The 24842-nt window shown below is 35.8% G+C and overlaps 1 protein-coding gene across 1 annotated transcript; it reads right to left on the bottom strand.

Moving 5' to 3' along the window:
* Positions 1–11340: 11340 nt before the first annotated feature.
* On the bottom strand, positions 11341–15088 carry LOC589896 (proline rich transmembrane protein 1B). Its single transcript, XM_030986928.1, has 4 exons — positions 14780–15088; positions 13421–13641; positions 12952–13086; positions 11341–11970 (listed from the first exon to the last, which is right to left on the bottom strand). The coding sequence occupies exons 1-4, from the start codon at positions 14784–14786 to the stop codon at positions 11824–11826; spliced, it is 510 nt and encodes a 169-aa protein (XP_030842788.1). The 5' UTR covers positions 14787–15088; the 3' UTR covers positions 11341–11823.
* Between the last annotated feature and the right edge of the window lie 9754 nt (positions 15089–24842).

The raw sequence follows: 24842 nt of genomic DNA, 5'->3' as shown, positions 1-24842 counted from the left end.
GACCTCTATATATATTTATTCCTGGAGACCGGCCCTTGATAGGTCAATGGCCTCTGTTGGCTCCACCACAGTCTCAAGTATTAATTCTAGGTGCTCCAATTCTTTAAATATTTTTTATGCTATTTTCTTGTTTTGTTTTGTTGTGTTAATCAGATATTGTATGTAAATTGTTATGTTTTTTTTTTTTTTAGAAGTGGAAATAAATGAAAAATGAAATGAAAAAACGTCGGACAACCGCGAGACCAGCCTTCTGATAACTTTTCTGACGGTTAACGCCGACCGAAATTTTCGGCCCCGTAAACAGTCGGTCTCTTGAGATGTTGATTTATGAATTTATCTTTTTCCATGCATATCTTCTGATTAGCTCTGTTGTTATTCTCAACATGACACTTACAGTTGGTGGCCTTCTGTGAAGGTATCAGAGTGTTCACTTTGTAAACGACCCATGATACCGACATAAACGTCCTGGGGAGTGTTTCACAAAGATCCTCAGTTGAACTTAACTCTAAATTGAACTTAAACATTATGGAGAGCCATATGTAGCCTTAAAGCCCCACTGTCCTACTTGTAGCTACTTGCTCCCTCTATATAGAAAACTTCCCCAATCGGTGCCTGTTGGTCCCCCATGATTCTCTTTTTCTTATGTTAGTTGAGAGCTGAGTTAATGAGATAGCCACCTGTCAGTGACCTCGCTGTGTGGTGTAATCCCTTTTGGCCCAGTAGTATTGACGGTCTTTAAAATAAAATAAATTAAAAAGCTAAAAATCAAGCATTTTTGACTTTTTATAAATTTCACATCAAGGACATGAAATCTCCTTGATAATAGAAAATGTGAATGATTTGAATCAACATCGTATGCCTTTTAAAATAACTTTTACAAAATATTTTGATAGATGCTAACGGCTTTCCATTATTTTTAAGTCCATCTTAGAGTTAAGTTCAACTTACGATCTTTTTCGAGAAAAAAAAATCCGAGGATTCACCAGACCGAAATTGTCGGTTTCGTTAGCTGTCGATTTATTTGGGATCTATCGATATGGATTACGAATTTTGTCTTTCTCCTTGCAGTTCCCATGACCAGTTCGGGTGGTCTTCTGAACATGACAATCGGGATTCCTGATCCAGACGCGTGGTTTACTGTACCAAGCTTCTGTCCTAAAGAGGTATGACGTCATCCACGTTTCCATCTGCTTTAGCATCGACATTATATCACTCTAATAAGAATTTCAAGAACAGTTTAGAGATTTTTGTTTTCACGAAACGCTTATATTATATAAATTAAAAAGATACATTACCATTTTATGTCAAGAAGGCGAAAACTGTGATAAATGTTAATCATTCATTGTTATTAATAAATATGCTTCCTGTTGAAAGTTTATATTTCTATTCAAGGCCTAAGAATCTACTGGTAATATAATTTTATTCTGCATTTACTGGCAATAGATTTGACAATTATCAATCTCAGATTTACTCATCAAGTTCCTTTTGTATGCTTGTGTCCTTTCATGGGAATTCTTCAACAAAATTCAATACCGCTATTTCGATTAAAGTTCTTTTCTTTTTTCCCAGGTTAACAAATTCAAGACACGCGAGGAGCGATCTGCACCAAACCTGCCGAATCTAGATTTCTTCCACCTGCCACAGTTCTACTGAAAAACAACAGGGGCTCCGTTAAAACACAGTCATGACAACAATCATCCCCACTGCCGACCAATAAGTAACCCCTTTTTAATCACCATCATGATCAATGGAACTGAATTTTGATTGGAACCGATTATGATTTATGATTGGAAGTGAACGTTATTCCCTTTAAATATGCACTATCAACAAAACTACGCTATTTTCAGTTTAAAATATTTCAAAATAATCTTGGGGTAAATAAATATTTGAAATTGATACGTATATTAATTTCTGATCAGTGTTTTTTGTGGTTTAAATAGTGTTAAATCAATCGCACACTTGTTCTGGGCTTAGTCTTGTAACCCATCAATTTATTTTTATTTTTCAGGAACACACTTTTTATATTTGGCCGAGGGGCGAGATTTCTGACACTTGACTTTTGTTACTTTATACGCATAATATATTCTCTACAAAATGTAATCATAGTAGAATATCTTTTGAATTATTTAAGAAACAGTTGAAATATAATTATGAACTTGAGCGAATAATCTATTCAAAACCAAAAACATTTTTTTTTTTTTTACTTTCTTGATAAATAAAGAGATGTACAATTGAATAGAAACATGTTATAACACTTTTTGTATTACCATGTACTGCTTATTTTCATCACATTAATTATTTTGAAGTGTGTACTTTTGTTAATTTGCTTTGTTAATTCTGAATAAATTTTCTTTGAAAAAAAATCATCATCATGATCATCGCCTTCGATCAACAATGATTCTTTGGATCTAAATTAAGAACACCCTTGCATGTAGTAATAATGCAAGTCTCAACCCTTCTCCCATCACTCTCCCTCTCTACCTCTCTCTCTCTCTCACTCTTTCGCACACACACACCACTACAGGGAAATGCTGTCAACCGTGGACCAAGTTTAGTTTAATATGTGTGCGTAGGTAATCACCAGCAACCGCGGACCACTCCATAGAAAACTACATCAAACCGCGGACGTACCTCCTATGGGATGATCCAGGTAGCGAGCGCCTCTCCCGCGCAGTCAAAAGGGGGCGCTGTGACATTTCGCGATACACATCGGACTGATCCAGTCGATGTTGCCTACACGCTGTGACATCTAATATTCAAACGCCCCCTACGTCGTAAATTTGATACGGCGGAACCGGTATCGCAACCTTGGACGGTCCCCCATTGCAGGTACTTCTGCGGTTTGAGGTAGTTTTCTATGGAGTGGTCCGCGGTTGCTGGCGTTTTCCTACGCACACACGCACACACACACATATTCAATTCAATTCAATTCAAGTTTATTTTTCATTTCCACAGAAATCAGAACAATATTTCATTAAAACAAAACAAAAAATTGAACAAGATAACATGTGAATAATATCATTTACAAATACTTAAACTGCATATAAACAAAGTTTGAATAACATAATACAAAAAAAATTGATATTTTCTATGGAAATGGAGGGACCCATTAAAAAGTGGATACTTGTAGATTATGGGTCCCTCAAAATAACAAAGTAGCATTACACAAATTAGCTTATACAGAACAAAAAACACAAATATATTATTATAAAAGTTTGCTCTTTGTTTTTAAAATAAAAATAAAAAATAAAAAATAAAGTAAAGACAATGACAAGCCCGCGAAGACAGAACAGTAACAAGTAGAGACAATGTAAGACAGAGAAAGACATTCAATAACAAACAAAAAAAAACGAATATACAGCACAGACGTGGACGTAACATTTCCAAAATAACAAATCAGTTATTCTACATTCCGTGTACTATTGTCAATACAAATCAGATTATCAGTAAAAAGTAAGACCGTATAAATCGATAACTGCGCATATAATTATTAAAGAGAAAATAAGGGGAAAGTATGCGCGTATTCTCCTCAAAATGACCAAGACAATGATGCATCGTGTATAATGTGTAAGTATTAGTGTGTGTGTGTGGGTGTCAGGGGGGGGGGGGGTAAATCAAACTAATTTACTTTATATTTTAAGAACAAAAATATTTTTAATCTTTTCTTAAATGTATATAATGAAGGGGCATTTTTCAAGGAATCAGTAAAGGAATTCCACAAATTTGGGCCATCATAGATAAAAGTGTTTTTAGCGAAGGAAGTTCGAAGTAATGGCAAATGGTACTCTTCCGATTGTCTAGTTGAATGTTGATGAAAAGAGCGATTTTTTAAAAACATAGTCTTAAAAATTTTTGGCAGCAAATCATTAGTATTTTTATACATAAATTGACCTAATTGAAGCAAATACAAATCTTTTACTTTCAAAATATTATTATCATAAAACAACGGATTAGTGTGTGCACGAAAATCTGCCTGGGAAATAATTCTAACTGCTCTCTTCTGTAACAATAAAAGTTTGTCTAAAATGTTCTGATGAGCGTTACCCCATGCGAGTGAGCCATAATTCAGATAAGGTAATGTTAAGGATGAATATAATGTTAATAATGCTGAAGATGGGAGTTGTGTTTTAAGTCTATTTAATATACCAATATTTCTCGATTTTTTTTTAGAAATGTTATCGACATGAACTTTCCATGAAAGCTTATTATCAATTATTACACCTAGAAATTTAGAATGTGTAACCTTTTCCAAATGAGTGTCATCAAAAACTAAATCAGTTGGCAAAGAATCTATTGAATTACTAAAAAGAATATATTTAGTCTTTTGTAAATTTAAAGACAGCCTATTAGCTCGGATCCATTGAATAATTTTTTCTAATTCAAAATTTACAATTTCAACAAGAGTATTTGGATTTGTATGTGAAAAGAACAAATTTGTATCATCAGCAAATGATATAAAAGACGCCATATCTGATGATCTATAAAAATCATTAATATAAATAATAAACAAAAGCGGGCCCAGCAAACTACCTTGAGGAACCCCACAATTAATATTTCGTAATTCAGAAGTGTGACCATCCAGAAATACAAACTGTTTCCTATCGGAAAGGTAACTCCTGAACCACTCCAAGGCCTTCCCACGTATACCATAATGAGAAATTTTATGAAGCAAAATATCGTGGTCGATCGTGTCGAAGGCCTTGGAGAAGTCCAGGAGTATTCCAACCATATGATAAGAGGAGTCGAGAGCATGAGCTACCTTTTCAACAAGTGATAATAATGCATGACTCGTGCTATGTTTCTCTCTAAATCCAAATTGGGAATCACAAAAAATATTATGAACTTTCAAAAAAGCAACTGTTCTTTTATGTATAAGTTTTTCTAAGACCTTCGAAAGAGATGATAATAAAGATATCGGGCGATAATTATTTACATCTTGCTTATCACCCTTCTTAAATAGTGGAATAACTTTTGCAATTTTCATAACATTAGGTACTTCTCCATTCAAGAAAGACAAATTAAAGATATGAACCAATGGATCTACAATGAAAGGTATTATCCCTTTTAAAATAAAGTTATTAATATTATCAACACCAGAACTTTTCTTGTTTTTCAAATGAGAAACAATATCTATTATTTCAAATCTATGAGCTGGAACAAAGAAAATAGAATTTGTATTTGGGGCATTTAAAAAATCTGTGAAAGATTTTTTTGATTTTGGTATATTTTGTGCTAACGTCTCACCAATCGAAGAAAAGTGTTTATTAAAAATATTTACAATCATATCAGAATCATCGATCACTTCATTATCCCTTTTTATTTTAATAATATCATTTTATTATGGACCAAATTCATAGCCTGTTTAAGAATTTTCCAAGTATTCTCCATATCATGTTTATAAAACTCTAAGCGATTCACGAAATAATTCTTCTTTTCAAAACGCAAAATTCTAATCAAAGCATTCTTATACGAAGTATATTTACTTTTAGTTCTATCTGTAAGATTTGCTTTATACTTATAGTACAACTTATTCTTTTTATTAATACACCTTAGAAGAGATTTCGAAATCCAGGGAAGTCTAGGGGTAATTTTATAATTATTTACTTTATCTCTTTGTAAGGGAATACATGTATCTAACTCTTCATTCAGAATATCTAAAAAATTATTATACGAACTATTTACATCATCAGTGTTATAAACACTTGACCAATCTGCGTGCTCTAAACTGGCTCCAAGTCTTGCTATATTCTCTGGGGAAGCTCGACGTCTTAATGGACGAGGCCGTCCACCGTGGACTGAATTTGAAAGAGTAAACTGAGTAAAAATGGGATAATGATCAGATATATCAGAAAGTATAATGTATGAATCAGGATGTGGAATGACATTACTAAAGATATTATCAATCAATGTAGCAGAATTATTAGTTACACGAGTGGGCTTAGAAATAAGTGGGAAGAATGAATTTGATAAAAATATTTCCAAAAAATCATGACATAAATTATCACTATCATATTTTAATAAATTGATATTGAAGTCACCCATTATAAAGCAATCTTTATTAATCATTACCGAATTATTCAAAATATCAGTTAGGGACGATAAAAAATCTAAAGTATTACTACTTGGGGGTCGATAAACTACACCAATTATCACATTCTTCCGACCTGGCAATAAGATTTCAATAAACAAGGATTCCAAGATATTGTTCATTATAGTAATATCATTACAAACATTGTAAGAATAATTTTTTGAAACATATAAACCAACACCTCCTCCAAGTTTTTCCTTCCTACTACTAAAGATAAAATCATGTTCATGTAGGGCAAATGGTGGGTTAGGATCTGTGGTTAACCAAGTCTCGGTAAGCCCAATTATAGAGGGAAGACATTGGGACGAATTATCTAAGAGGAATTGAAAATCATCAAAATGTTTATTAATACTTCTAATATTTAAATGGAATAAAGAAAATGTATCTTTATTAATATTATTATTACACATAAAGTCTTTGAATTGATGGTTAGTAATGTACTCAGTTAGAGAATTGGCGATAGTCTCATCATATCGATCATCACGAAGAGAATTAAACGCTAAGTTATTATGTAACGTATCCATTTAGAGTTTGACCACAAAAGGATTGCGTAACAAAATAGTAGTATAATATACAATAATGCGCAGTATCTAAAATGGAAGTTTCAAATTTAGTTAGAAAAAGAGAATCGGTCTGTATGGACAACATTGTGATATAAAAATGGAAATTAAGTATAGACAAGAACAAATACACAAGTAAACATAGACAAACAAAAGACGAACATTTAACAGATATGAATATATTACAAGAAATCTCCGCAGGCTTGGAGAACAAACGATAAACATCCGCAAAATCGTAACAAAGCATTACAAAGCAAAACAACACTATCTTGAACTCCCTGATATAGATAAAGAAGTTCGAAATAGATTTTCAATGTAGACTAGTCATAATTATAATTATACGCAACAAAAGAGTGAATATAAAAGAAATAATAATGAAAATTACTTTCATTTTTTAGAAAATACATATACAAAAAAACAAATAAAAGAAAAAAGAAAAAAACGTCATTATTAAATACTTATTTATTTAGACCTCATGCGATTGCGCATCGTGGCAGACCGTGAGCAAAGCATCCTGAGGGCAAGAAAAAATATTTAAAAAAATATATATACAAACAGCAACAACAAAAGCATGCTGCCTCATCAAATTACTATGCCCGGTAAGCCACGAGACGCCACCGTACTAAAACAAAAAAAAACAACAACAAAAATGTTACAAGCTCCAATATCAAAATTATTTAGAATAAGGCGAAAACAGGAAATGTAAGTCAGTATTCAAAAGACATTTGAGTGAGAAAGGATGGGGTATAAAAGAGCTGAGAATGACAAAGTCAACGAAGCGTAAACCGCGGGATAAAAGAAGGGGGGGGGGAAACAATGACAAAGAGGATTTTTAAGGACCAAAGATCATCTTTAAAAAGAAGGGCTATTAAAACAGAATTTTGGTTACGTTTATTAATTCACTAACGAAATATAAATAAAGGAATAAGAATACCTTAAGAGCATGCATACTGAATGTTGAACAGAAAACGAACAGGGTATATGGGTTCAGAGCCAAGAAAATAGTGTCAGCGCAAAAACTTATTTGAAGCGTGATCTGTAAACAGACAATAACACTAACCTCTCAGCTCCGAACCCAAACACTCGATGATAGTGTTTATTCATGCTTGAAAGTCCATGACATCAGAGATGCTAATTCCACAGAACAATCATTACACTAAAAAGTAGGACGCGAAAACCCCAAATAATCCTAGACAGCCGAACAAAAAGCCTCTGTCATAAGAGAAAGCAATCTACTAATTTGAAAAGCATTCCCAAAATTTCATTCCAGTGAAAGTGAAAAGCCAGTGTTCACAATCCCAAGCGCACGGCAGAAAAAAAGGTTATTTTATGTTTAAGCTTTCTCTCATGAGAAGACACCCGGCTCAGCCGTCTAAAACATTCCTGCCATACATTACCCAACCTGCCATGCATTACCCAACCTCCAATGCCCGGGGGGGGGGGGGGGGAATCACTGAATATTTGAACCAGGCATAGAAACGCTCAAATTAGGATAAACAAGATAAATGCAAACATAGTAAATCAATGAAAATTGGGTAGTTCAAAGAATTGAACATTTTGCGTTACAATTAAAATAGATGAACTCCTAACAAGCACGATATGGACCGTATGATGTATTAACCATGACCAATTATTATGAATAAAACATTTTAAACAAAGCATTAAAGAACCCTTTTAAAACACCATTATAAAGGTCAATAAACCAATAAGCATCAATTAACACAGTGGATTGTATGGGTTCTGAGCCAATTAAACGGTACGTATTACAAACTGCTCAGTTTAGACCCCAAAAACCCGATGGTAGCGTAAATTCATGCTTGCTACTGTAGTGCATGCTTCATGAAACTAGAATTCGAAGTGTGTGTTAAGGGGGCAGGGGAGAGGGGGGGGGGGGGGTGATATTACCATCATTGAATACTTGAACCATGCATAGAACACCTATATTGGGATAAATGAAAAAGTGCAAATTTGGGTAAATCGGTAAATTTATCCTTTGCACAACATTTATTTTATATTATATAGATCTATAATATTATGAATTTGTCGTGTTTAAATCAAATCATGAGAAATGTAAATATAATAACTGCTTTATTTGCGAAAAATATCAACATTCAAAATTCAAAATTCAAAACAGCTCACAGAACATTTCTGTTCGTTAGATCTGATCTTGTCAAATGCCTGTCATTTGCAAACTTATCAAATTCAAAATATCAGTTCACACACTTCATATTGAATTCAACCAGATATTTGACATTTAGTAACTTTTTGAATGAATTTTTGTTCATTAAACCAATGTTTTCAACAAAAAAAAAAAAAAAAAAAAAAAAAAAAAAAAAAAAAAAAAAAAAAAAATCCAGATAAATTTAAATATAATGAACTCATATCAGTTCACAAACTTCACATTCACTTTAACAAAACAAAAGTTTATAGGTCACTCGGTCCATTTTGTTTGTTAAGGGAAATCTTGTCATTTGCCGGTCATTTGCAGGCTTAACAAAAACATTCACAACCAGTTCCCAAACTTCACATTGAATTAAACATTATTATTCATCATTCAGTCCATTTCTGTTCCTTAGATCAATTTATCAATGTTTTCCAAAACAATTTATGATGAATGTAAATGTAATAAAATGATTTTCATTAGCAAATATGTCAAAATTTTAAAATTCAAAACAGTTCATAATCTTCACATTCAAATTCAAACTTACCAAAAAGTAATTCACTCCATTTCTATTCGTTAAGATCAGAGATCTTTTCGTTTGCAAAACTATCAAAATTCAAACAGTTTACAATCTCACATTCCATTTAACTAAAACAACATTGTATATCATTCAGTCCATTACTGTTCAGTAGATCAATGTTTTCTTTAAGATTCAGTTCATCAAAACAAAAGGGTGTTAATTTAAATCATTATTTTTTTCCAATAACAACTTTGAATTAAAGTCCATAACACAATTAAGATACATGAATGATTACTTATCTTCCCAGTTTGTCCATTTAGGTTGAGGTCCTGTCCCAGATGCTGGCTTCCTTGTTTGAATGAAAACTTTAGTCCCGTTGATACGGATTCTTGTGGACAGGTTACGTTCCTTGCGTAGCGTGTAGGCCACTGCAGCAAGTCGTCCACGCTCTCGTTTCATGGGGGGCGGGAGGTCAGTTCTGATGGTGACGCGGGCGAACTGCTGGCCCGGTGCGGTCGTCTGGCCGGACATCACAGTCACCTGGTCGGGTGCGGTCGTCTGGCCGGACATCACAGTTGCCTGGGGGGTGGGGTGAGTGGGGTGCTGGCTCATGGCGGGTAAGTCAGCTGGCTTGGGGCGTTGTCTACGAGATTGCTCGAATACACACGCACACGCACACACACACTCACACACACCCACACACACGAACACATACACAAATAATATATATATATGTACCTCTCTCTCTCTCCCTTTCTCTTTTTTTCTCTCTCTCTCTCTCTTCCTCTCTCTCATTCTCTTTTCCACTTTTTGCTGGATCCAAGCTGGAATGATCAACAAAAGTAGGTTAATATAGTCACATCATGGTAACAAAACAAAAGGCGGATGTGTTTTTCTGTCGACCCGGATCTGTTCGCTTCCGAGTTTTGGGACGCTCAAACAACATGCTAAGGAAGCGGATTTTGAGGAAATTTCGAGAAAACGGAGCAACAAAGTCTAAATCCTTCTAGGCATACTTTAAGTGTCGTAGCTGTAGGTTCATGGGGGGTGGGGGGGGGGGGGGCATGGGGCACGGGGGCACGGGCCTCCCCAATCGAAATACGCAATATCATGTGAATAGAGAGAAAGAGAGAGATTTTTCTCCTCCATCAACGCTCCGTTATTCATCTCTTTAAGTCTTCCTTATGTTCTCTTTTCTATTCTTTTTCTTTTTTCCCCTCACTTTTTGAACCCGAGATCTCCTATTTGATTTATCCTATTTCCCTACGTCTCCCATTTCTCATACTCTGTTCTCACTATACAGTATCTAAAATTCGACACATTGTTCGTACATCCTCTGTTGGTGCATCGTGTATAAAAGGTATCAAATTCCAAAGAATTTGGTTTTATCGAACTAAACTGAAATCAATGACTGCGATGATCTTAAACAAGAGACCTTCATGTCCACCGTGACCTGATTTTTAAAATTCTCTTTATTGTAAAAAAAAAACACAAAATATATACAGTGTATACAACAATTCAAATTGATATTAATATACAGAAACATATAATACAACTATTGACAAATCGAAGAGATAATTCATTTTTTCGTTGGATCTAACTACTTCCAGCATTATAAAGTATGACACATGAAATATTTAGAATATATACAGTATTATGTAAGGAATGACCTATGCAAAAGCTATAGGAGTGTTCACACACCTTTGCCGGAATCGAAATGAACAATGTATGGAGGTACGTACTCCATTTTGCTCTTCCAGTAAAAGAGTAAGGATATAAAATACATAGATTGATGTTTTCTTTTTGGAAAATCTGGTTCACTAAATTCAAATGTGTATCCCTGTATATTGATAATTGAAACATATTAATGTCGATATACAATTGTTGTTATCATTGTTAGACCAGCTCAAATTTCATTGTTCAGGTAAATATATAAATAAGTTGAAAGTATTATTCTGCTAGTTTCTTGTTCTCGAAATATATTGCATACAATACATGTATTGTAGATTAAAACCAAACATTACACATCGTGTCACAGGAAAATTATCTGATTCAAGTCGACTTAGCTATGATATCTTGATGAAAGTACTGATAGACAAAAAAAAATAGAATTGAAAATACTCCTGACCGATTCTTTTGAAATTATGAACAAAGGCGTAGCACGGTAGCTCAGATAAGACAATTGTGTGTGGAATTGGCTCCTCTCATCTCCTTATCATGTCTTATTTCCTCTCTCCATTTCTCTCTCTCTCTAGTTATTTTTCGTTTTTCGCCATTTTAAAATCGACGGGATGGGCACGCGCCCCCGTGCTCCCGTATATATAGCTACATGCCTGGTTAATATGACCGCGTTCTATCGCGAGAAGATAAACATGTCCGTAGAAAGTCTATGCATTTAACACCATTATTGTCCGACATGTAGGTCCATGGTTCGAATCGCCGGTCCAAACCATCAACAGTTCATCTTTCTCACAGCTTCAATGATACATTATTGTTATGCCCCTAGAACTAAAGCATAATATATGCCCAACAATGTGGATAAGACGATACCGCACACTATTCCAGCTATTGCCCAGCCCAACGCATGCTGTGAGGTGGAACGAGCGCCATCGTCATCGCCAGCCATTTGTTTGTCCTTGGCCTGTGAAGATAGGGAAAAAATAGACAAACTTTGACAGACATCACTTTAAATTGAAAAATTACTGCCGGGAGGATTAAGAATTAATCAAAATTGGAGAAATAATTTGGTACCATTGCAAGGGGGGGGGGGGGTGCGATGTGAGGGGAAAACCATCAACAAATCACATTCATAGCTTTCCAAAGTATAATCCTAAAACTGACGAATTTGCTTCGCTCAATTTCGTCCCGTAACACAAGTCGTTTTCTGGCAAAAATTCGTGACGTCATTCTGGAGACATTCTTGGAAGAATACATTGCATCGCCAAATTTCCAACAATCATAATGTCCTATTTAGACTCCGATTCTGATTTTGGATTTGTATTCCTTCATCAGGTTATAATCAACATGATTGCAAAACCTTTCAAAAAATTTACATGAGCAATTCTCAACTGTCATAATTTAAAACCTGCTAATTTTCACCAATTATCACATGAACATTATTTTAATTTTTGTTATTACGATTTCGTTATGTTATGTAGGTTTTTAATTTTGCTGGATATAAATTAACATATACGTCTTTTTATTTTATCCCTTGATCTTTTGATAACTCTGTAATGTCAAAAGATTGATTTAGGATGGAATGAAGAAAATGTCATACAAACATACATTGTAATCGCCCTGTTTTGGTTAGCGACATCATCACGTTACTTCTCGTCGAGAGTGGTGTGTTGTATTTCTGCCTTTGTTTGGTTGAGGTTTAATATTTTTATTAACTTATAACTTATTTCTGTCTCGTTCTGTCTCAGTTCAATACACTTTATGGCCAAAATTCACAAAGGAGGTTTGTCGACAAACCTAGGTTTATGTGCATCATGGGACGCGTTTCAAACCATGACGCGTTTTGAAACGCGTCGAAACGCGTCATATGACGCATATAAACCTAGGTTTGTCGACAAACCTCCTTTGTGAAATCGGGCCTTTAACTTTGATTTTAAATGCTTACCCTTGATGCCATGACGACAGCCACTAGACCAAAGGGTAGACAACAGCATAAAGTGACCATCCAAGCCATGAGGGAATAGTCGGGGACTTGCTGTCTGGGCGCTCCCGAAAATGCATTCGTGGATCGAGGAGCAGTCTGATAAATAAAATAAACACATCAAGAGTCAAATGGATCCTATTGCTACCAATGAGGTCACAAATATTTAAAAAGCAATTATGACCATACAGCAGTACAGATACAATGTGGGATGGCTCCTTCCTTTTGAGCGACCCCTTATTCGAATAATCTCTAGATGTCTTTCTTTGATTTGTGATTTTCTTTTCATTACCTTTCTTATAATGTTGTCTTCGTTCTTCATCAGACGTTGAATTATGTTCCATTCCCTCTCATTCCTCTTAAATTCATTTAATAAGTCGATTATAACTTCATCTATTTAAAGAATCTCATTCATTTTGATTATTCTACTTACACGAACCACTGTAGTTTGTGGTTGTGGCTGAGCTTGGATGTGATTGGTTGGTTGTAAGTAAGCGGGCGGGGCTCCAGATGGTACATCATTCTGCTGTGGCAGGTATCCAGGCTGTACCGAGTGGCCCTGTGAAGGTGGGTACATCGCTAGTTGTGACCCCATCCTCACATTGACCATGCCGAGGTGCTGCTCTTCTTCTGCAGATATTGGAATCTCCGTGGCTAAACAGACAAAAATACTTTTATCATCGTCTATTAACAGGGATAATAAATTGGGTATTAATTTGCAACCTTTTCAATAATTTGATGAATTAGGAAAAAATAATTATGAAAAGCTGATAAACCTTTCGTATATCTTTTCAATATTGTCTATTCAACTTTTTCAATACATTTGCAATGGTTAGGGGAAGTTACAAAAATCTTCATCTAGTTCGAGTAAGAAAACATATGCGTTACACAATAGTGGTGATCTTCCACGAGGCTCCGTTTGGTAACAAGAAAATATAGTCATATAGTCATAAAGTCAATATAAAATTTGTATTTTAATCCAATGACGGATCACACACTATGAATATGACTGACAAAGAAAGCGGACAAAATATACAGTTCCTCAGGTAGACAAAGGAACATCCCTTCACTGCTATTATGTAAAAATGTGTAGAACAGGTGTCACATGCATATTCACTTTTTACATAATAGCAGTGAAGGGATGTTCCTTTGTCTACCTGAGGAACTGTATATTTTGTCCGCTTTCTTTGTCAGTCATATTCATAGTGACATTTACCATGCTTTTTACACCGTAAAATATTATCGTGTCAATAATTGAAATTCAAAACGAAGAGCCCAAATTTATTCAACACTATCGCAACTTTTTCGGAAACTCACCTCTAGGCAATTTCAATAAGCTATAGTTCGCCCCCCCCTATAAATCATGTTCGGGTTACGTAATACGTCATCGTCATGTTCGCACATTTCAAGAGGTTTGTGGTCGTTATTTTACCTGACTACTAAGAAAGCATAAATGCTTGTAAGTAAGCAACCAGACGGCCGGCGGCTTTAGGTCCTCTCCGAAGGGACCTTGTAATGAGGATTAATAATGCCTTACCAAAGGGCACTAGCGCAACGACTTGGTTTCGAACCCGGGTCACCGGATTGCGAGACCACTGCTCTACCGACTGAGCTATCGCGCCTCCTTAGTAGAAGAAGCCCGAGAAGAAGTACTACTACAAGCTAGGTTCACAAGCTAGGCTATTGAAATTGCATCCATTTTTTGTTGAAAGTGTTGTTCGCATCTCTGGAACAAACTGCATCGGTTACAGAATAAAGATCACTTTGAAGAAGGTGATATGATTATACTTACAAGTCATTTTGTTGTAAGTCTTTTTGCTGATTTATGCCGATTCCGGTAACTTCAGTCGTGAGGCAATGGTTTTTAAGAACGCTCTAAAACTTGAAACGATGTGGCTTAACTTTCCTCGAGTGACTGAAACGAGTTCATATCACATCCTCATTTATAGGAACTTGACAAATTAAACAAACAAAAAACTCAACGCCCCACCCACCACTCAGGCAGGTAACGGAAAAGTGTTCTTCGTACTACGGATTTGTGCCTACACTCTTTTAAAAATTAGGTTATACCCTCCTATAACTTCGAGAATTTTCCCTTTTCTACAGGGAACCGGATTTTGGAGTAATGCCGGAAAGAAGAGAAATTGCAACCAGGCCCGGTACTTTATTGTCAACATTACCATATTTGGCAGTCCGATAACAACCAGTCAATGAACTTTTTTTTGTTTGGTCAGGCTGGGGAGGGGACCCAGGCCCCCGGGCTCCCCCTGGATCCGGCACTGCTTCTACTACTACTACTACTACTACTACTACTACTACTACTACTACTACTACTACTACTACTAATAATAATACTAATAATACTAATACTGCTACTACAACTACTACTACTACTACTACTACTATACTACTACTATTACTGTACTATTATTATACATGTTCTACTACTCATACTACTGCTACTACTATAGTACTACTAATACTACTACTACTACTACTACTACTACTACTACTACTGCTACTACAGTACTACTACTACTACTACTACTACTGCTGCTTCTGCTACTTCTAATGATAAAAATGATTATGATGATAATGATAATGAAGATGATGATGGCAATGATAACAATAAATGAAGAAAAAGTAGTACTTCTTATGCACGAATTTAATGAAACATATGTATTGATACATCTGACATTTCTGATGCTCGATCTTTACATCAAATTTAGTGAAAGGAAATTAAAGGAAATATACATGTATCCGCTGAGCTGTTTGACCTTGCCTATGAACTCGCTCGCGGAAAATGGATTTCAGCGGAAATCTGAGTATATGAAAGCCGGGTTCTTGTCCGGGTTCAGATGTATGATGGTGGTTACTACGCCGATGACAGGTTCGAAAACCGCACCGCAGGCGCGTACGCAGGATTTTTTCAAGGGGGGGGGGATTACATTTATAAATCGGGCCGAAAATTTCGCAACGGCCCAGCCAGCCGCTGAGTAAGCGGGGGGGGGGGGGGGGGGGGGGGGGGGGGGGGGGGGGAAGGGAGGACACTTTTTTTTTGGTCTCGAAATTTGAAAATTTGACATTTTGCTCCGTTAGGGGGGGGCATATGGAAACGTTGTATCATCTGCTCAATCTGACTTGCGTGCATAGAACACATAAGCATTTTTCCATGAAAAAGTGAAGTTTCCTAAAATGTGCGTTTCTTTCCAGCATTGGGGCGCCCGGGAGTCACTCGGGTAACATTTCATTAAGTACAATATAAAAAGACCATATGCAAATTTTCTGTACTTTTGTCGGAAAAAATACATTTATCCAGCACAATGTCGTCCCTTTTTGCGTTGGAGAAGAGCAAATAGCGAGTTTCAATCACACTTTGGCCGCTCTCGTAAGCTCTCACTCGTTTCACTGTGGTCAAGCGACTTTGGGGCAAGCGGTTAATGAAAATACTAATCATTAGCTCTCTTCTAGTATTAAACTTGTTTTGATTGATTGTATAATTTTGTCGGAATAAAGGAAACAAAAAGACTTGACCAATAACTTATTAGGGTCTGAATTGACCTTTTGACCTTGAATTCCCTGATGCAAGCGCATAAATGACGTCATCTTCGCTAAATCGGTGTCTTTTATCGTAAAATGCTACACTTTCACAATGTTTATACATCTTTTTTAATTATTAGTAAGATATAACATATTTTGTCTGATATCACTGAAGTTTGGGGTTTTATTTAATAAGAGCCATTTTACTGTTTTAATTTACTGGATCGTACCATTAAAGTCGTAAGGTAGAAAGATGCATTTTCCAACCGCGCCAAATTTAATTTACGTTCCGACATTCTGTTAAATGGGTTCGTGTTGTTAAGAATCCACTGCTTTCTGCTCCAACAAACGTTCACATGCGGAGTCGTTTATCAACTAAATTATTCAAATTTATGGATGCTTCCTTCCCAGGTGTTTGTGTTGTTGAAGCATTTCATTCACCTGCTATCATTCTTTGTACTCCAATTGCCAGAACGCAAATTACATTTTGGTTTTATTGTTTCATGGCGGAGTCGTTTATCAACTAATTATTCAAATTTATGAATGCTTCCTCCCCAGGTGTTTGTAGTGTTTATGCATTTCATTCACCTGTTATTTGTTGTACTTATATTGTTAGAATACAAAATGCATTTTGGTTTTATAGTTTCATGCAATAAGTAAGTCAATAAAAGAGTATGTTCTGCACAATAAAAACAATGTGTGTCCCTATTGTAAAATGTAATATGTGTCTCCTCATTTTGTAATAGTTAATTTACCCATTCACATAATAGAACTACCTGCCTGGTGAAGCCACTGGTCCGTGACCCCTGAGCACTCAACACCGTCTGGGAGTCAGTTTGTGTTCAACTTCTTTTATGAGACAAATAGAAGCAAACGTTTCCATATGGGGGGTAAGGTCACCTTTTTTAGGTTACCATGGGAATAATTTGTTTTAATTTTTTTTTAAATAATTAAAAAAACAAAAAACAAAAAACAAAAAAAGGGGGGGGGGTTTAGGAGGGTTATGTGGGGGGGGGGGGGTTACACACATAGAAATACCAAAGGGGGGGTTTAACCCCCCAAACCCCTCCCCCCGAATTATAACGAGCTGCAGATTCACTGATAAAAAAGGGACAGTGGCGTCGTATCCATATGAGTTGAAAAATAAATCAGATTATTCCGATGACCTGTCTTTCTTATTTCTTATTTCTTTAATTGAAGTCCTGTCCAATTTTTTAATGTTTTTTTGTTTGTTCGTTTTGTTTCGTTTTGCCCTTGTTTTTGTTTGTGGCTTGACGTTCGGTGTTTGATGAACATGAAATTCGATCCCCCAACCCCCCTCCATTTAATATCGTCTCATTACACTCTATACCCCCCCCCCCCCCATCCCCGCCTAACCCGCCGCATTTAAAATGATCTCATGACTATCAATACAAACAAACCTAGCGCCCCTGCGCCACCCGAAAGCCATTTTTTTTGCCGACCGATGTTTGCAAATCCATCATAATGTTTAAACCATGAATATTATATCCATGTTTACCCACCTTTGTTTCTTACTCCTCAGTCACACAGCTAAACCGAATTGACATATACCAAGAAGAGAATCGACGGACCTATTGATATCCGCATGCACAACGTACGTCGCTGGCAATTAGTTTGAACAAGCTTCCTATGTTTACCCATCTGTCAAATGACAAGGCCAATTGCATTCATGAAAGTATTGGCTGTATAAATATGATACATTCCTCTGCAAATATCCGATTCTGACACCTTACTCCTGTAGCTTCGTAAAGCATTGCCTTCAAGACAAATATTCTGACATCTCTAGGCTGTGTTCTTACGGTGACATTTTCCTTGGTGCTGTGTAGTATGATCAGAATTGGCGATTTTCGTATTCCGATAGTTTTTTGAACTTTCGTTTCTCCGGACGTTGATATTGATATTGATATCTTCCCTGCATCTCATGTCATGAACTTGGGTTGCGAGTTTAATTCGTACATAGCCATGAATCAACATAAACGTCCTGGGAGTGTTACCATTTCGTGTTTTTTTTTTTTTCTTCTTTTTTTTTTTTTTTTCTTTCTTCATTTTTCTTTTTTTTTACAATTCAATTATGAGTTCTGAGTTTTGTTGATCGATCGGGTGGTTGGTACATGCACAACATTACTTATTATAGGCTCTGTATAAGCTTGGCTTGTTAGTAATGTGCCGCGGGATTCCATATCCTCAAACTGCTGGCGAACAGAGCAACAAGACCAAGCTCTGTAATTATTAGGATCTCTGTCCAGTAGTGCCGTGTTTGTGCCATCGAACTGGATCGACCAAATCAATTGATTCATAATATATATATATATATATATATAATATTTTTTCCCGTAACATGAGAGTAATTTTAATAGTTTCATACTATCAATTAAATGTAATGTTAACTGTTATTGTACAATTGTTTTAAATGGGGGCACGCTACAAGAGTCCTATCTCGCACCCCGGGGCAACGAGTCTGACACGGCCGGTTGTAGCAACTACTCCGAAGATCAAGATACATTAATCTTGATCTAAGGAGACACGAACGAACGAAGCTACTTGCTCCCTCTATATAGAAAACTTCCCCAATCGGTGCCTGTTGGTCCCCCATGATCCTCTTTTTCTTATGTTAGTTGAGAGCTGAGTTAATGAGATAGCCACCTGTCAGTGACTTCGCTGTGTGGTCTAATCCCTTCTTGCCCAGTAGTATTGACGGTCTTTAAAATAAATAAATTAAAAAGCTAAATATCAAGCATTTTTGACTTTTTATAAATTTCACATCAAGGACATGAAATCTCCTTGATAATAGAAAATATGAATGATTTGAATCAACATCTTATGCCTTTTAAAAGAACTTTTACAAAATATTTTGATAGATGCTAACGGCTTTCCATAATTTTTAAGTCCATCTTAGAGGTTCAACTTAGGATCTTTTTCGAGAAAAAAATCCGAGGGTTCACCAGACCGAAGTTGTCGGTATCGTTAGCTTTCGATTTATTTGGGATCTATCGAAATGGATTACGAATTTTGTCTTTCTCCTTGCAGTTCCCATGACCAGTTCGGGTGGTATTCTGAACATGACAATCGGGATTCCAGATCCAGACGCTTGGTTTACTGTACCAAGCTTCTGTCCTAAAGAGGTATGACGTCATCCACGATTCCATCTGCTTCAGCATCGACATTATATCACTCTAATAAAAATTTCAAGAACAGTTTAGGGTACTTTGTTTTCACGAAACGCTTATACGTATATTAATGGAGAAAAAAAATGAGTGTACACTTAAAAAGAGTTCACGTTGGTCTTGTATGTCAAGTATGCGAAAACTGGGATGAATTTAATACATTCATTGTTATTATGCTTACTGTTGAAGGCTTATATATTTATTTAAGGCCTAAGAATTTACTGGTGTTTTAATTTTATTCAACATTTACTGACAACTGGTTTGACAATTATCATTTTAGATTTACTCATGAATTTCCTCTTGTATGCTTGTGTCCTTTCATAGTAATTCTTCAACAAAATTCAATACCGCTATTTCGATTAAACTTCTTTTCTTTTTTCCAGATGGACACATTCAAGACACGCGAGGAGCGATCTGCACCAAACCTGCCAAATCTAGATTTCTTCCACCTGCCACAGTTCTACTAAAGAACAACAGGGGCTCCGTTAAAACACAATCATGACAATAATCACCCCCAAGTCCGACCAACAAGAACACTCCCTTTTTAACCACCGACTTCATGATCAATGAAAATGAATTTTATTGGAACCGATTATGATTTTTGATTGGAAGTGAACGTTATTCCCTTTAAATATGCAGTATCAACAAAATTGCGCTATTTTCAGATTAAAATATTTCAAAATATTCTTTTTTATTTTTCAGGACCACACTTTTTATATTTGGATGTTTTTCTTTGGGGGAGGGGCGAGATTTCTAACACTTGACTTATGTTACTTTATACGCATAATATATTCTCTACAAAATTTAAACATGGTAGAATATCTTTTGAATTATTTAAGAAACAGTTGAAATATTATAATGACCTTGAGCGAATAATCTATTCAAAACCAAAACAATTTCATTTAATTTCTTGATAAATGAAGAGATGTACAATTGAATACAAACATACAAACAAACACTTTTTGTATTGTCATGTACTGCTTATTTTCATCACATCAATTATTTTGTAGTGTGTACTTTTGTTAATTTGCTTTGTTAATTCTGAATAAATTTTCTTTGAAAAAAAAAATCATCGTCATGATCATCGCCTTCAACAATAATTCTTTGGATCTAAATTAAGAACACCCTTGCATATACTAATAATGCAAGTTGCATTATTATTGTCACCATCACCGAAGAATGCTTACAAGTCCATGACTGTTGTAACACTATCCGATTGTAATAAACTCTCATCTTTCATCTCAACCCTTTTGAACCCTTCTCCCACCACTGTCTCTCTCTCTCTCTCTCACTCTTTCGCACACACGCACACACACGCATACACACGCACCGAGCAAACACACACACACACACACACACACCACACACACGAGCACGCGCGCGCTCTTTCTCTTTCCCCTTCATCATTCCAATTAGTCCAATAAACAATTGTGAAAGAGATTTAATGAATATATGGATTTAATCACGGACGGAAGGGAGAAATATAGGTATATTGGTTGGGAATATAAAGCCCCGCTGTACGGTTATTAATATTTATAAGTCATATTTCATCAATTTATTAAAGATAACGAACTTACTTAAATAGGCAGATGGCAGGCGTGATGATTTGTAGATGATTACGCAGAATTTCCGGGGCTAAAGTGCCTTTCGTTATAATGATTGATCACGATTATTATCCACTATTTACATGCCCCATTTTAACTGACAGGTTAATTGTCATTAAGGTCAAGCTAAAGAAAAGAATAACGGAAAGTCAGCTGAATCTATTCATCTATTAAAGTATCTACTTCGTAACAACGCACGCATTTCCACTATTTTCTGTCACAATTTTGTAGTTGGAATCTGCCTGTTAGAATAGGCATTTTAGAATTTGAATTTTGAAGTTGCTGAATAGTTACAGTTAACAACTTAATTATTTATACCCTTTTCAAATTAGATATGTGTTTCCTTTTTTTTTTCGTTACTTCACAATAAAAGGTGAACTGGTTTATTTAGGGCCTCTGTTGAATAGTTTTGGATGTCAGCTTTCAGAAGTAACATTTTCAGAAAACATAAATCTGTTTTCACATACTTAAAAAAATACACCCCAAACAAAAAAGGGTAAAGGTTATGAATAATTTATTTGTTAATTTAACAAAATGACCATCGAGAGAGTTTCGAATCATGATTGCTTTGTGAATTAAAAGCTAAAGTAGATTTCATATACGCATAAAGGAAGCATATTATTCGTTTTGCAACATTTTCATTGAAGAGGTTCAAGAAACCGTTTTATAATGCTCGTAGATGATTGCACATGTAATGATTTTCAAGATTCAGTGTAAATCGATATAGCCTGAAATAATTGGTATCGAGTCGACTCAATTATCCCAACTGACTATAGTTGCGGCACCAAGGTGGAAAATATAAAGTGAATTTGTGTGCCCTCCCCCTCCCAATCGTCATCACTTGTAGAAAATGAGAACTTATTTGTTTTTTTACTTGTCCCTTCTGCAAAAAATTTCCTCGACTTTCAACATCTTGCCTGTATTTTTATATCCTGGTTCATACACCTACCAGGTATCTACCACTGTATCTAGAAATACACTACTGACAAATGGAGACATTGTAAATTGAGATATTCTGGATTAAACTGTAAATGAAGAAAATACAAGATTATTCCACAACATAATTTTCACAACCCTTATACTTAACTAGCTACACAACTAAATCTATAATAATAATAATAATAATAAATATTTGTTTTTTATATAGCGCTTAATACAAATGTCTCTAAGCGCTTTACAAAATATACTATTACCCCGGTCATTGGATTCGGTGCTTGCCCGCACACACTGTGTGCTCAATCTCCACTCTCTGGGGAGCATTCCAGCCGGGCGTTACTTGACGCTCACAAGCTGTTTGACCAACAATGACGGCCACATCCTACCGGGTACCCATTTGACACCTGGGTGGAGAGTAGCAAGTGCAGGTTAATATCTTGCCAAAGGATGTTAGTGCCGTGTCGGGATTCGAACCCTCGACCTGACACGGAACATTATTAGGCCTAAACAAAAAAGATTTTGTATTGCCTATATAGGTGCCAAAACATGAGTCGGTCGGTCGGAAATCTTCTGTTTTTTAATCATTTTTTCTCCCTCTTTGGGCTGATATTTCTCTGTTTTGAATGCTTTAATACATATTTTCTTAGTCACTAAACATTTTTTTCTTAAAAACGATTTAAAAAAAATAAAAAAAATAAAAAGCCGATCGTAGATGTCAAGATTTTGTGGTCGGTCGCAATGGGCAATAAAACATCTTTTTTTTTTAGGCCTTAAGTGTGATATTCTGAAAGTTCATAAACCTGTAAAATAAATTAGACCCAGATATTACAGCGTCAGGAGCGTGGTTACAAACACCACTTTCGTGTACTGCATATAATGATGATCATAATGATAATGATAACGATAATGATAAAGATAATGATAATAATAATAATGATAATAATAATAATGACAATAATTATAATAATAATGATAATAATAATAACGACAATAATTATAATAACATCAACAACATTAATAATAATAATAATGATAATGATAAAAAATAATGATATTAATAATAATTTTGTTCACTCAGGGGCCTCATCAGCATCAATGCTGTTATTCCTGAGTGCACTGGAACTATTGTTATCCAGCACACTTGCCTGTTACCAAATAACACCTGGGTTGAGGGTGGCAAATGTGGATTAATGTCATGCTGAAAGATATTAGCGCCGGGATGGGATCCGAACCATCGACTCTTGGATTGAGAGTCAGGAAATTGAACCACTGTACTACGACACCTCCACAATTTCCCACAGCATCTCATAAATACAACGTATAAAATAAATGCTCACCGTTAATTGATAAATGTTAATTTCCCATACGCGTATTTTTATATACATGATTTTAACAGTAAATTGATTATGTCTAAAACTGTGTTCATATTTCTTTATGTAATATTAAATTAATTTGTATTAAACTCTTGAACGCTGAAATAAAATTCATTCAAGTCAAATAAACATCAGGGTATTGTTAAAATATAAGATCAGGAAATAGAATTTTGGTTTACGAATCAAACAGTCATAGTGCAAATTTTCTGACCAAATTAATTTGAGTTTTCAGAATGTCATATGGATATGGTAGGGGTGTTTGCGTAATAGCTATGTATGATTCGCTAGGCCTAACATCCTCGGGAGCCCAGCCATGTCAATTAACTGACGGACTTGCCCAAACAAAATAGATGAATTCTTAAAAATATATATCCTGGCTTCCGAGTTTGTGATCAAGTAAACTAGAGGTTGCACCAATGTGCCACTGGTGGACATCATATCGAGAGCAGCTACGGTGAAGGGGTTTGTGGGAATAATGATATAGCTAACGACAAAAGGTATCCACACCATGCTGAACGAGCCTGTCAAGAGTAGAATAGTCCAGAAGCCTTTGAATGTGTGGAATCGCCTGTTGCGTTGTCGGACCTGCCGGCGAGCGAGATCGCGCCCGACTACCATCTGAGGATACGTTGATGGTTGACCACGATCCTTGAGGAAGTCGTCATCGATTTGATTGACGGCACGTGAAATCTCGACATTGCCTACTGCGTTGAACTTCTGGCGCGCGATGGCAAGAAGTCGTATGTAAATGGGTATCGTGAAAGCCATAGTTGCACAAACAGGGACAACAAGGTACAAAGTGTAAAGGATGGACGCCCATTCTAATTGTACGCTGATATCTCGAAGTAAGCAACGGCTTATTAAAAGTTGAATAAATGGTGATTCTGGAATCGGTAGGAAGATCCCACAGACCAGCATGGTCGTCACAAGGGCTGATGTGAGAGTAATGAAAAATCGTCTTCTGGTGACAATGGTGTAATAGCGTAGTGGTCTAGTGACGAGGAGATAGAGATTGAAACTGATTCCAGAGAGACAGATCATTATAAACCATATCGAGACCTGATAGGCGTACGGAAATAGCAAACTAATGAAAGAACAATAACTGTTATCAGGTGAGAACCAGAAATAGTCCCACAAGCTCCAAGTTATACCCAGAATCAAGTCCGAAGTTGCCAGAACTTGGTAGAGGACTCTCATGTTGTCCTGGAGTTCCTTTT

This window comes from Strongylocentrotus purpuratus, unplaced genomic scaffold, assembly GCF_000002235.5.
Source record: "Strongylocentrotus purpuratus isolate Spur 01 unplaced genomic scaffold, Spur_5.0 spur5_scaffold_16, whole genome shotgun sequence".
In the NCBI taxonomy this organism is placed as follows: domain Eukaryota; kingdom Metazoa; phylum Echinodermata; class Echinoidea; order Camarodonta; family Strongylocentrotidae; genus Strongylocentrotus; species Strongylocentrotus purpuratus.
Note: the sequence above shows the minus strand (reverse complement) of the source record. Positions and strands in the feature narration are given on the sequence as shown.

What these genes read in the sequence shown, in the direction of transcription:
- LOC589896 (XM_030986928.1), bottom strand. An exon ending in CACAAACTACAGTGGTTCGT is followed by an intron (nt 13,087 to 13,420) that starts GTAAGTAGAATA and finishes TTTATTTATCAG; the next exon opens with ACTGCTCCTCGATCCACGAA. An exon ending in CTGTCGTCATGGCATCAAGG is followed by an intron (nt 11,971 to 12,951) that starts GTAAGCATTTAA and finishes CTATCTTCACAG; the next exon opens with GCCAAGGACAAACAAATGGC.